This window comes from Gossypium hirsutum, chromosome D11 (genome assembly GCF_007990345.1).
Source record: "Gossypium hirsutum isolate 1008001.06 chromosome D11, Gossypium_hirsutum_v2.1, whole genome shotgun sequence".
Classification (NCBI taxonomy): domain Eukaryota; kingdom Viridiplantae; phylum Streptophyta; class Magnoliopsida; order Malvales; family Malvaceae; genus Gossypium; species Gossypium hirsutum.
This window is the reverse complement of record NC_053447.1, coordinates 4,674,072-4,688,494: the sequence shown is the minus strand read 5'-3', so window position 1 is coordinate 4,688,494 and position 14,423 is coordinate 4,674,072. Positions and strand designations below refer to the sequence as shown.

The following is a 14,423-nucleotide window of genomic DNA, read 5'->3' as shown; positions in this document are numbered from 1 at the left end:
AGCAGTTTTGTTTGGTGAGTTTGTTTCCCGTAAAGTTGCCAACCCAATAGTACTCACTTTGTTAGTTGAAAAGCATTGGTATACATTGTAATACCCGATTTGCAGTGATGTCGGCAATAGTGGTTCAAGGTCATTAAATCCGACGAGTAAGTTCGTAAATATTATTATTTAATATTTACGACTCAAATGTGATTTTTTTTTAAAAAATGCATTCCATGGATCGGATTCGTAAATATTTACGAAGCTAGTTGTGTAGTTAATTAGGTTTTGATTAGGTGAGTTTGACTTAATTAAGGTTAATTAGATAAAAGGACTTAATTAAATTGATTGTGAAAGTTTAATTATGAAATAGAAAAAAATCAAGGGACTAAATTAATAAATAAACAAAAAATGTGACACTTGTGTGGTAATAATAAAATACATGTGTAATAAAAATATATACATACAATTGTAATAATATGTATAATTTACTTATTATTTAAGTATAAGATATTTTAGATTAAAATATTATTATTATATTTATAAAACAAATTGAAAAGAAGGAAAGCAACAGAGAAGCAAAACGAAAACAGGGGAGAAAGGAAAGAAAACGAAAAGGGGAAGGAAAGAAAGAAAACTTGGGATTTCAAGGTTCAAGGTTTGATTGGTAAGTCAATTTAGTTCCTATTCTTGTAATTTTTGAGTTTTTGGAATCCTAGAATAAAATACTACTTGATTTAAGTTGAAATTTTGAAAGTTAGTAATTTTTTTTGATGTTGTTCATGTTGAATTAATTGATGAATTAGGGGTTAAATTGATTGAATTTCAAGTTACGAGTTAGTAAAGGGTTGATTTGTAAAATAAATCATAAGTTTTGAATAGTAGGGACTAAATTGAGAGAATTTCAAAATTAGGGATTTATGGTGAAATTAGAGAATTAAATTAGTTTAAAGTGGGAATGAAATGAAAATATGAAATTAGTTTTGAGAATAAAAGTTAGTCTCAATTCAGGGACTAAATTAGAATTTAAGCAAATATTGAGTAAAAATTGAAACATTTAATGTGAGATTAAATGATGTTGTATTGATGATTTTTAATTGTTTAAATTCCGCCGCTAGCGTTGTACCGAAATTCTTGACTAAAAAGGGGAAAAATATAGTTGATGAGGAATAGCTCAGAATTCTTGATTTGTGTATTTCTATAATCCGAATCTAATTATTAATTGTTGCATTTTGATTAAATGTTATAGTAAGTGATTGAGGTGAGAATTATTGTGTTTTACAATTGAAATGGATTGTCTTGATATGTGATGAAATTATATTGGTTGAATTGAATTGGAATATATATTATAAATATATATGTGTAAATGTGAAATTGTGCCAATATGATAATTGAATTATTTTTTATATGTATAAAATTCAGTTTTAATGCCCAAGTAGACGGAATTTAGAACTACTAGGATATTAGTGGCATGCCATTAAGAAACTTTAGCGTGCTTTCTGATTATTAGCATGTCAGTGCTCTCTGATTATTAGTACGCCAATGCTCTCTGATTATTAGCACGTTGGTGCTCTCTGATTATTAGCACAATGGTGCTCTCCGTTTAGTACATCTTTGCTATCTGTTTAGCACTTTAGTGCTCTTTGTTCATTAGTGCATAACAATGCACCTCTGTATTTGTTCTATATATCTGGTGTGTTCTATAAAATCTACTTTGGGCTAAGAATATGAGATAGTAGACTGAAAATAGAATGTGAAACATGTTGTAAATAGATGGAATACACGAGTTATATATTCATAAATTGATTGTGGAATGAATAGTGTCATTGTTTAAATGATACCTGAATAAATTATGGAAACGTATTATATATAGCAAGTGATGAAAATTGAGTGATGAAAATTGAGTATTGTGTGATTTTAAATGTTTAATTGTGCTTAACATTTTATTATATATTTTTTTGTTTTATTTTTTTTAAAATTCGGATTATAGAAATATCACTGAGTTTTTACTCAGCGTACGGTTTTGTTTTCCGTGCGCAGGTTAAGTACTTAAATTTGATCGTTGATTCAGCATCTAACAACAATCCCGAACTCAAATATGGTGATGTTTATTTCTTTGTGTTGGTATGTACTTAGAGTGTCTAAATAATAGTTATTTTATGGTTTGATTGTAAATGAAATTATAAGATTAATTTTGGAGAGTTTATAATTTGGATTAAAATGATGCTTTGATGACTTGTTTCAATGATATAAAATGTTTGTGATTTTTGTCTACTTGATCTGTAAACTCCGGTAATATTTCGTAACCCGGTACAGGCGAGGGATACGAATTGGGAGTGTTACATAGATCGTTTAGCAGATGTTTTTTAAAGAGATAAACAGCTAATCATCCCGTAAATAAGGATCAAACTTCCGATTTCATGATTGAAAGATTCTGTTAAATAAGAGTTGTCATTGAAGTAGGACCCAATTTCATCACGGGTATTTCCATGCGTTCCCATGCATTGTACTTTTCGTCGATCCCCAGGATCCTACTTAACACAAGGTCCATGGTTGAATCAAATCAAAGCAAATGAGCAGACAATACCACTATCCAAAAATTATTGATGTTCGATACTTATATATTTCTAATATATTTCAACATGGATATAAACCATGGTTCTCCAAATATCAAATCCATAAACCAATACTCACTGAGACTTACATGGTTATAAATATATTAACCTAAAAGTTTACAACTTGAAATCAACCTCCTCCATTTTATTACTTGAATGAGGAAATAAATTACTATGTTCCAATTTGCTAAACTACAAGTTCATTAAACAACATATGACACAATTAGCATTCTAGTTATAGCAGATTATCATACAAAATAAAAATCAAAATGTTATAGCTTAACATCATCGTCGTCATCATCATCAATGTCATCCAACTCCGAAGAGTTGTCAACACTAGTGGTCTGCAGTTGTTGCATCTGGTTAATAACATATCTTGCATCAGAAACTAATACATTTTTTGCTGCTTTAACCTTGTCTACTTGGATTTGAACATATCCTCTGTTCTCCTTTCCAAGTACTGCTTTTTCAACTTGCGTACGTTCAGCTTTTCTCTTAGCCTCCCGGGTATGTAGCTGGTCGATGTACTTCTCATGTAAAGCCTTATTTTTAATCTGCTTCAACACTGGGGGACTAACAAGGGCTCCAGTACCTGAGTTACCAAGTCTCGAATGGTGCTTCTTACGACCCAAAGATCTCTCATGACACTTGTGGACAAATCCCTGTTTTTCCAATAATTTTTTCGGGGTACAAACCATAACTTTCGGTACACCATGCATGGTTGGACTTGTGTTGGGCTCAAGAATGGAGAACAGATCCGCTTCATCACATTCGTCCACAAGATGATGCTTTCGCAACAAATGTCTCACTGTTTTTTTCTGTACGAGAAAGCTTTTCTGTTTACCGCGGCCTGAGCTTTTATTCCTTGCTGCAGAGGACTCTAGTAATTTGCTTGCGGAGAATGACAAATGTTCGATAGGCGACAAGTTTGTTACATTTGCCCTCGATCGAGGCTCAGGCTGAGTTGGAGTTAAATGGTTGGAATGGATTCTATCAAAGCAATCCTGGGCAGATTTTCCTGGCACCTGAGATAGAGTCCGAGTTAAATGATCAGAGCAAATGCAAGGCCGTATTTGACACCAAAACAAACAGCAGAAAATTTTCACATAAGAGTAAATCATGAATAGTCATACACATCTAAACACAACTAATAGCGAAATGCACAGCATTCACATCTAACAAAACTGAATGCAGTATAACTCACTAGTCTAGTTTCACAAGGTTAATGCTGTAAATCTATAATTAATTTTCCTTCATTTGTTAAAAAATTGTTGTTTTCAATGATGACTAATCCCACAAGCCCCCCTTGTTCAAAGCTCTAGTTGCAACTAGGCTGGTAGTGGTACTATAAGCTGAATCATGTGTGAGACATAGCAAAATCAGAAACATCCCAAGTTCCTAATAATATTCATTTTCACGAATGATTAAGTAATATTCAGGTTTTCAGCAACTAGGAAACACATAAAACATATAAGCTGAATCATATGTCTTGGACAAACACGGCATAGATATCCATAGGCTTTAGCTTGAATTTGAAAAACCACAAAATAAGCACATCAAATCTATACCATTATGATAAGAAAAAAAAATCCATGAAATTTAAACCCAGATATCAAAGGAATGGAAAATATACCAGCTTTGAAACTTTCTTCCAAAAATTAGGCGTTGGCTTGGCTGAAAAATAGGCTCTTTGCAGAGCCAATTCTTGCTCCCTTGTCCACCCTTGAAGAACTGCATCCCCTCTATTGTCAGGCTTCCTCTTTCTCTTTCTCTTAACTCCAACAACTTCATTTCTTTCACGAACTTCTCTTCTTTCACTTTCTTTCCTGTCCACTGTAGTCACTTTCAATCCAACAGAAGCTTCCCTTTCCTTTTCATCCAACGATCCCTCCTTTATACTCTCGTTCTTCTTAGATCCATCATTCTTTGTCTCGACAAATTTGCTACCCTCGGGCTTGTTAGACAAAGACCCACTGCTCAATCTTGGAGATTTTCGCAACCCAGGCGTTGAGTTTGCACAATTTCTTGATATCTCACTTGAAACAGTGCTGGTTCTTTGAGACCTTCGCAACTGAGGCGTTGACCTTATATGATTTGTGGAACCATGATTTGAGTGTATGGGTTTCTTGGAAAGTTTAACTGTAGAGCTAGCAGTACTGTCCTTGGAATTGACCTTTGACTTAAAGGGAGTGTTTTGGTTGAGAAGCCTTGCAGATCTGCGCATGGCAGTGGGTTGTGGGGTTCTAGGAACGGAATTTCTAGTTAGCATTTCAGGAACACTAGGTAGGCTTTCGTTTTTCCTGTCTAATCACCTCATGTTCGGGAGTTTTTGAGAGGGAAAGTTTTTTTCAAATTTTAGGTCGTTGATATGAATTGGCCTTTGCACGTGTCGTTATACACACACGTTAACTTAGCAGGCCCAATTAGAATGGGCTAGAAAAATAATCTCAGCAAATTTTCTTTAAAAATAGGTATAATAACAAATTTAGTCATTAGTATTTACATTTTTATCAATTTGACTCCTTTTTTATAGATAAATTTGACCCTCACCCTTTTAATACGAGTCAATTTGACCATAAACCTTTTAAAAAGATAATATTTTTAAATGGAAATGTAAACTAAAATATTAATTTTTTAGACATGGCACTCTATGTGTACTTTATGTCAATTTTATTGAATTTTTAAAATTTTAAAATTTTATTTTTTTAAATATTTGATAAAACAATTTCATGTTAGTATAAAATATACATGGACTACCATCTGACTCTCTTTGAATGATTAATGGTCAAATTTAACTCAAAAATAGAATAATGACCAAATTAACAAAAAAATATAAACATTAAAAAATAAATTTCACATCATACTTAAAAAATACAATAAGGGTACCAGTTCAATAAAGTTGAAGTTTTAGAATTTTGAAATATTATATTTAAGCTTCTTTTTATGAAAATCATGTATGAATTCTCAATTTCCGATACTATTTTGTGAGGATTAATTATATATTCCTCATATTTAATAAATCATGAAAAAAAACACAACTATAAATATGGTAAAATGCATGAAGATAAATAAAATATCATCCTACATTGCCAGACATGCTAAAGAACATCAAAGAGACATCCCGATAAGACAACACAATCCACAGGTTTTAAATGGTGGTTAGAAACTTTATCATCAAAATAAGACAATAAGTAGTAGAAAGAGCTAAAATTAAGTTGGGAATAATATCCTAAAATATGTTGAACTAAGCTTCCCACTAATATGATTATTTTTCTCACATCTACATCAATAATAAAATGGTTTGCTTAAACAGTAACTTTTACTAGAAAAAATTTTTAAGGGAGTGTACATTTTGGTGATAGTAAAAGTAAAATTTTATCATTTTAATAGTTTATATCTTTATTATTTTTAAAAGATTAAATTAATTTTCTCATTTTTTGAGGTGGTTAAAATTTAATTTTACTATACATTAATTTGAAATTTTTAAAATTATAAATGTGAAAATTTTTATTTTAGGGGGATCGGGGTTACCTACCCCTTTGATTTCGCCCTTGAACTATTCTATTTGTTTGTCAATATTTTAGCTCATATTGAAAGGTGATTGCTGTATATTTATTATAATAACATTAACATATGAGATTTATACTGTATTTGGCAATTTTTTACGATTTTCAACTTTAAAAAAAAAGTATAATATGTTAATATTATTATTAAATATCGAGATTTAAATTATATTTTTAATAAAAATTTATTAATATAATCCCGTTCATTAAATATTGTCTTCATTAGTAAAATACAATTAGTAAATTTTCAATATAAGTTTAAAATATTATTGTGATATAATATCTTAACTTAAATTTATTATTTTTATTTCACTTATAAATATAATTGATTTCACTAAAATTTAAAATAAGAAGTATTTTATAATTTATAGTTGTTGTAAATAAAGAAATCATAAAAGATCTAATTAAAAACTCATTATGAAAGTAAAATAAAATATAAAAATTAATATATTGTTATAAAAGATATTTTTTTATGTCGGTTGAATATTAATTCGATTAACATCGATATTATTATCGATATAAGAAAACATAAATTCAATTATGCTAAAACATATTATTTCCTAATTTAAAAATTAAAAAAAGTTCATCAATAGATTCATATTTTTTTTTTAAATGCACAAACATACCTAACATTTTATGGGGAATTCCACTACCACTACTACAAACTTTTAATGCAAGTAGCTTTGGTTGATTGATTTCTTGTGCCCCACTAAAGCAACGTGAGCTTCAAGATTTGCACCCAAAAACCTAACTTTTCTTGATTTGATTTGATTTATTGTCTTATCCCTTTCCAAATTGCCAATAATGGTTTTCTTTTTTTTTTGTTCGTTGAAATTTTATTTAGAAATAGAAAGATCTACTTATTTACGTAAATATGAGCTTATCTCAAACGGTGTACTTATCTAAGGAGTTATATTTCAAATTTCAAGGAATCCCACCCTTTAAATGTTCTCATTCTTCAATTCTTTTTTAGATGATGACCTCCTTTATATGAAACTATAATAATTTATTTTCTTATAATGTATTTCATTAAATTAATGTGGCTTATTAACGTCACTTACTAATTAAATTTTAATTTAGTTGTAAACATTATTTTTAAAAAATTTATGTATTTTTTGCATTTTAAAAAATCTAAATACATGTGAACCCAAAACGTTATAATCTTTATTAAATTAACTTTACCATATCAATTCTCATAGTTTAATATGAATTATTTGATTCATTTTTAATTTTTATCCAAAAAAGTGGAATATATATTTTAAAATTTAATATTGAGTCATAATATAGCAATGTAATTGTTATTTTGTATATTGAAAATGGAGTACTAAATTTAAGTAGGATCAAGAAATCATTGGGTTGTTGAGTGACTCTCCGTTTGTTCATCAACATTTCAGATTTTCATGTCAATAGTCCTTGTCAATCTTTTTGGAATGAGGTTCTTCCATCAAAAATTAAAATTTTTTTATGAGGACTATTGTGTGATTTTGTGTCTTGTATTAGTGAGCTTTTGACTTGTGGGGTGAATATTTATCCTCTTTGTCCGAGATGTCGTCAAGCTAATGAGGATTTCAATCACATTTTGATACATTGTCCTTTCACGCTTGTTGTGTGGCAGCAACTAGGTTTTATACCAAGTGCTATGTCGATTAATAAACTTGTTCATAAGACTTTGGCTGATAAAAAAGAAGACAGAAGGAGACATGTTTTGGAGGTGTTATGGGAAATTTGGCACGACAGGAATATGACGATTTGGAAACAAAGGTTATGACTACAGATCAACTTGTGCAACATGTGGATGAATTTATGCAATGTTGGTTGGGAGCGAAGTTGGTTCACAACTCTCAAACTATCACATGTACATCGGTAGAGGCAGGGAATGTTTGTTAGTGGAGGCCGGATGTGGGAAAGCTTAAATGCAATGTTGATGGCTCTGATAGTGGATATATGGGATGGGCAATAGTTGTGCAAAATGATTCTGGTGACTTTGTGCGGTGTATTTCTGGTTTTATGAAGAGCATATTGATCCCTTTCAGTCAAAAATTCTTACGGTGCAGGAGACTCTTTCCTGACTCAAGTCTTTATATTTAGATAAATATTGTAATAGAGACTAATAGTTAAAAGCTTTGGCAACTTTTCATCTTGATAGAGTGGATGCTTTAGATTCAAGTTTGTTATTAAAAGGTTGTTTATATTTAATTCACTATTTTTATATAAACATGACAAAATTAATATGTGAGTGATGGAGAAACAAATCTACCAAGTTAAAAAAAATAATATAAAAAAGTGTTGGAAATAAAGCTGTTTTAATGATAAGATAAAGGTATTAATGTCCTAAATTTAGTGATTAATTGAAGACTTTTAGCTATCTTTACTTTTTCTTAATCAAAAATGCATTCGAGTCTACCATGAAATGTTCATCTCTAGTTTTTCCCTACTCGACAAATGAGTGATACCTTGAGAATCATTATGTTGGCCAATCCAGTACTGTTTTCAAACATCACAATCAATCAATAATAAATTTTCTTTATCTTTTGAAAAAAAAATCCTTTTATTTTACATTCATATTTTTTGCATCTAATAAATCCTTAATTTACGTCTAAAATTTTGAAGTTAATAAAAAAAAGAAAAATATTTTAGAAGAAACAAAATGATGCACACTTCCTTTGTTTGGATAATTAAAATAAGTAAAAAAATTAAATTAATCTTTTTATTTAAAACATTTGTTTAATGCTTCATTCTTTTATCATTAAATTTTAGTTTGACTCACAAAAAATAAGATATAAAGAACAATAACAAAAAAAAAAGAAAAGAATATTGAGTAGTGTATATATTCAAGGCGTAGCTAAGGAGTTCGCAAGTACTTAGCCCCTTAAAATGAAAAATTTATCATTTAAATTTTTTAAAATTTTAAATTAGTAAATATTAAAATACACTTCAATCTCTTTTAACAATAATAAAATTTGTAATTCTTTAAAAATTATAAAAATATAAATTATTTAAATAATAAAATTATATTTTTAGTATTGTAAATTTAATCCCGATAAAGTGCAGATCACATGTGCGGGATAAAGTAAAGATGATTGAAAACCCACTAAGAATTGTCCATAAAAAGGTGTATGGGTGTGTCCCCATGTGATTTTGGTCAAGAAATGGGTCCCACTTGATGGAACGCTTATAATCCGTACGTTTACAAGAGTCCCTACTTTGAATAAGATGGAGCAGATCAAACTGCTTTTTTGAGCACCCAACATCAAATCTATTATAATTACTATTATTCAGAATTACGGATGATTGGATTGGCCGGAATATATATCATTTCATTAGCCGATCGGTTCTTTAAAATAAAAATTCGAATCACACAAAGGTTAAAAGAGCATGGCCCAGTTCCATTCCCACGACAACGAATAGAAAAGGTTAAAGTACCGATTCAAGAAAAAGGCCAAACATTACATTAATACAAATCAATCAACAGACAAAACATGGCCTGGCCATGATTTTCATTATTCAAGATCTAACAAATCATCATAGTTGGGAAGATTAATACTGATGGGTATACAAGTATAATTGATAATTAATAGATAGCTGGAGAAGTTATACGAAACTCATTGGGAAGTTGGAAGGAAGGCTTTAGGAAACAATCGGGTAGATGTTTTATTTTCAACGCTGAATTATAGACTATTCTTTACGGGCTTGAAGTTGCTAGGCTAAAAGATCATAGGAGAGTGATTGTTTGGAAGCCATCGAATATCTTATGAATAGATTTGGGGATTGTAATTCGATAACACTGTAGTTAAGAAGTGCTTTCAAATGGTAAAAGTTCTCATTCATTCGAAGAGAGGGGAATATAATGTCCAAGAGGAGATTTTGAGCTCACAATTATTAATTTTCCTATATTTCATGTTAAGAAGTTAACTTTAGAAGATAAATTTGATAAACTTTTTGTAAGATCTTTTTAAGTTAAAGATATTTGATTGTCTTCTTTTATTAAAAAAAAAAAGAAAACATAAACCCTCGGCAAGAAAAATGAAAATCAACATGAAACTCGTAAATGATACATAATGCTGTGAATAGTGAAATTAGGTCATATGGAGAGAAACACACTGTGGCATCCGAAGTGGGTTAGAGTAAAAACAATTCAAAAAAGGGGGTTATTATATTCTATTAGATGTTGATACCATGAATCCCGAGGAGATTCGATATTCTTTTAACATGATGTTTGATATTCCATGTTTTTATCATTTCTCCCAAACAAGTACAAGTAGACGCATAGAGAGGTTGTTTCTTAATATTTTTGGGTCCTAGGTAAAACAATAAGATATGTTTTAGGTTATTAAAAGTTGGAGAAATTTTTTTTAAAACCCCTTAAAAGTTGGAAAATAATATTTTAAACTACTTTCAACATTAGAACATGGGTGGCCACACCTCCAAATAACCCTAGGGCAGAGACATATTTTAATCGGTTCTTCCATTGTTTTTTTCAGTTTTTAAAATTTTAAAACTGAATTAACTGAATATGATTTTAATGATTGCTTCCACTACATAGGTTGGATGAGTAGAAATACCAAAATGGTCCCAAATTGACATTAATTCCTATTTTGGATGGAAGCTTTTAAGATTAAAAATAAAAAGAAAGATAAACTACTCTTCATCCAAATCTTCCCTTGTTTTCTTTTTGAAAAGCCAAGTCTGTATCAGACCAATCTCTTTAAACTGAGCTACTTATCCGTTTCCATTTGGATTCACATTAGTTACTATAGAAATAATAATGTAAAAGTAATTAAGTCGTCTAGAAAACTGGGTATTACCAACCAAATTAAAAGACTCGATGCACTTAAAGCATGCCGGTTTTAGTTTGCAGGACTTGTAAGTTTTCTTACAATATAAAACTGGGTCAGGTTTGTTTAGTTATGGACTAAGACGTGCATGGATTCTTCACTGACAAGTGTTAGTTAGAGACGTGGATCTCAATTTTCTGCTGTTATTTTGTGTCTTTTTTTCTTTTTTTTTTATGAAAGCATTTACCATGTTTGTAATTTCGATAAACACGATGTAAGGATTGTAATTCAGAATAGACAATTCTGGACCTGATTAACCCCAGATGGTTAAATTTCCAGACATTTGTATCCTGAAAACATACAGAGCTGGATCTCTGTTAGTCAAGGAAAAAAAATGGCATAATAAATTTACAACTACCTACTTGCAAGAAAAACTGTAAACAGTGAACACTATACAAATTGAACAATCAATCTACAGTGGGATTCAATATTTACAACAATCAAATTTGCTAATACAAAGGAACTGGAAAACGAGGTGATTTGGGTGTCTTCTGCACTTCTATTACAACCTTAGCTTCTCGTCGAGGTTCACATGGACATGGCAATGCTATGAACTTTGGAATCTCATCTCCAGGCATTAAAACAGGCAAGCTTTCGCTCTGGTTTCTCTTTAAATCCTGAAAAACAAGAAAACCCAAATCCATGTTTAATTGATTGTTGAAAGTCAAAAACTATGAAAGACCCTTTTTTATCTAACAAGGTTAATCGAGTACTTGAAAATTTGTCATGTTGTTGAGGGAAAAGTTTTACCATGCAGTTAGGCTTAGGTTTGGAGGGGGATGCTTCGATATCGTCATCGGGAACTGCGGCGGCGTCGGTGAAAGATCGACGGAGGGATCTAAATTTGCCCCAGTGGTAGCAGCAAGAGAAGAAGCCACTCAAGCTGAAAATGATGATTAAGAGGAGAGCAGTGCCGAGAGGGAAACCGAGGGAGGGTCGAGATGCATCCATGTGTGATGGTGGGGAAAGATCCTGACTGTCCATTATCGCATAGTACTTATTGTCCTTCCTGCGGCGGCGGTTGCGGCTGATGCTGGTGGTTGTGGCGTTGTTTGTCCCTACTCTCTCTCGTATGAATGGAAGGGGCGGAATTAGGTAAGCTGACAGCTGAGTATGGACAATGAATATTTTTGGGATTTGGGTTTTGGAGAGGATATACAATATTTATAAAATGAAAGGGTTAAGGTGTACGTGGAAAGGTGCATGGAAAAATGTCCTAATTGTCCCGGCCATGGTACGGTATAGGATGGGGTCCAATTGTTGGAGTACAATCACAAACAATGAACCCATGGAAAAAATGCTACACCAGAAAAAAAGAGCAATTCACGGATGAAATTGATCATGTATGTTTGGTTTTTTCCTCTGGAGACATGCATGTATGTTGGAATGTTTAATTTAATGTTCAAGTACGTTTCAATAAAAATACTAGTTTTAAAAAATAATTTGAATAAAAATAAACTAACAAACTTTGATTTTGGTTCATTTTAAATTTTATAGATTGTATTGTTTTTATATTCGTGTAATTTATATTTTATACTAGTAAACATAAATTTAATTTAATTTTTACAATCAATTCTTATGGTTATTCATAAGTCCGCCTTAAGTTCAAATGTCCTAATCAATATTGTCGTTTCAAATCCAGTAACATTCAAGTACAGTAAAATACATTTGTTCGGTTGGTATAGCTTGGAGCGTGGACACGTGCTCTCAAAATGCGGGACTCACCCTGTCCATAACTAATTACCATATTAACTAAATATGACAATTAAAATATTAATGACATGCAAATTTATAAACTAATCGTGAATAGCAAGTAGCAATTATTTTTACCAACACATTAATCATCATGACAATGTGATTGATTAATCTAATCAACGAAGCCATTTCAATATATTTGCACAAACAAAATTGAAGAAACATATTATACTAAAACAATAACATTTTCACATAATAATATTTAGCACAGCTAATTTTCGTAAATAATTTTATTTTTATTTTATTTAAATAAAATATCCACATAAAAATATTAGTCACCAACTACACAGAAAAATACTAAAATAAATTACCTTAACCCGAATGTTTGCAATTGAAAATTTCTATTCTACCCAAATTAATAATTTATATATATAAACGTAAACAATCAGTTAAAATATAAATTTCAAACATAAAAACAAAAACAAAAAAAAATTCAATCACACACACTTACCTCTCGGTTTCATAGGCTAACCTCTAAAGTACAAATACTATGAATTGGTTGCTTCGATGAGAAATCTTCCTTACGGTTCTATAATATTCTAGGAGACCCTAAATCTATTGATGGAGAAGTTGAGCATAGCTCCTCAACATGCAATTTTTAATATTGTTTATATTGGTATGAAGAAAAGGTCTAATATATCTAAATCTTCTTCTTTTTCAAACTTTAAATCTATCATGCTTGATATATTAGTATCATTGATATGTATATTTAATCATTATATATATTTTATTTTAACATTCATATTATCCGTATTTTTATAGTATAATTTAAATCTCATTTGATAAGGTAACAACATCACTTAAAAAATAGTTTTTTCATCTGAGATGATTTGTTCATGATGAGGGTACTTTTAAAGTTGATATCGCTTAATGCGTTAATGACGCTTAAAAACACTATTTAAATATTTCATTCTTATAAATAATTTATAACCGAACTATTTGTTGAATATTGGCAATATCCCACATTAGGAAAAGATAGAAAGGGAGGGGGTTTGGTTTGTTATATATAGAACCCCTCCCCCTTTGGTTGTATCATCCCAAAATCTTCTCCTTTGTAATATTTCTAGAGGAAATATTAATTTGGTAGTGTCCGAGGACGTAAGCTAAATTGGCCGAACCTCGTTAAAACTCTGGTATTTTATTTCTTATTTGTTTGCTTTTATTTAATAGCTTTATGTTGGTTATATTTATTTAGTTATTATTGCTATAAATATCTAAGTGAGTTCTGTCTAGTTGTTGGGTTTTAAGCGGGACCATTGTGACCCCTCCAATTTAACTGGGAATTTTCTTAGTATAATTGTTGGCATAATAATTATCTAAATATTTCTGATAATATTGTTATTAATATTATCGTCGCTTCCGCAACACTATTTTCATAAATATTTTTAACTATCATAAACATATATAAAATTGATATTGAAGCAAGTTTGTGTAAAGATGGGAAAGTGGGAAAAATAGAAGCAAAAATTAGTAGGAGACAAGTTGAGTTGCCCTTTATTGCTTTATTGCTTTTAAAGTGTGTAAGGAAAACAGCTTTAATCAGTTATAATACAATGGACGGCACCAAGTTATAATTTGTCTGTAAGCGCTGTGTTGTGATTTAAAATATGGTGTCAAAGCTTAGTTTAGTTTATCCATTGTTTTGTACTTCTGAATCTGCTCAACTATATTTTGTC

At 30.5% G+C, this 14,423-nt stretch overlaps 2 protein-coding genes across 2 annotated transcripts; both read right to left on the bottom strand.

Moving 5' to 3' along the window:
• Positions 1-2,638: 2,638 nt before the first annotated feature.
• On the bottom strand, positions 2,639-4,964 carry LOC107911615 (uncharacterized). The gene is made up of 2 exons (XM_016839480.2): positions 4,228-4,964; positions 2,639-3,619 (listed from the first exon to the last, which is right to left on the bottom strand). The coding sequence occupies exons 1-2, from the start codon at positions 4,861-4,863 to the stop codon at positions 2,867-2,869; spliced, it is 1,389 nt and encodes a 462-aa protein (XP_016694969.1). The 5' UTR covers positions 4,864-4,964; the 3' UTR covers positions 2,639-2,866.
• A 6,272-nt stretch (positions 4,965-11,236) lies between these two features.
• Positions 11,237-12,142, bottom strand: LOC107911614 (uncharacterized protein At5g65660). Its single transcript, XM_016839479.2, has 2 exons — positions 11,743-12,142; positions 11,237-11,609 (listed from the first exon to the last, which is right to left on the bottom strand). Exons 1-2 carry the CDS (start codon positions 11,974-11,976, stop codon positions 11,442-11,444), a joined length of 402 nt encoding a protein of 133 aa, XP_016694968.1. The 5' UTR covers positions 11,977-12,142; the 3' UTR covers positions 11,237-11,441.
• Positions 12,143-14,423: the final 2,281 nt, after the last annotated feature.

Excerpts from the sequence above, each read along its gene's own strand:
- LOC107911615 (XM_016839480.2), bottom strand. The coding sequence starts at position 4,863 with ATGCTAACTAGAAATTCCGTTCCTAGAACCCCACAACCCACTGCCATG. Across the intron at positions 3,620-4,227 it reads GGAAGAAAGTTTCAAAGCTG|GTGCCAGGAAAATCTGCCCA; the intron begins GTATATTTTCCA and ends ACTCTATCTCAG.
- LOC107911614 (XM_016839479.2), bottom strand. The coding sequence starts at position 11,976 with ATGGACAGTCAGGATCTTTCCCCACCATCACACATGGATGCATCTCGA. Across the intron at positions 11,610-11,742 it reads AACCTAAGCCTAACTGCATG|GATTTAAAGAGAAACCAGAG; the intron begins GTAAAACTTTTC and ends CTTGTTTTTCAG.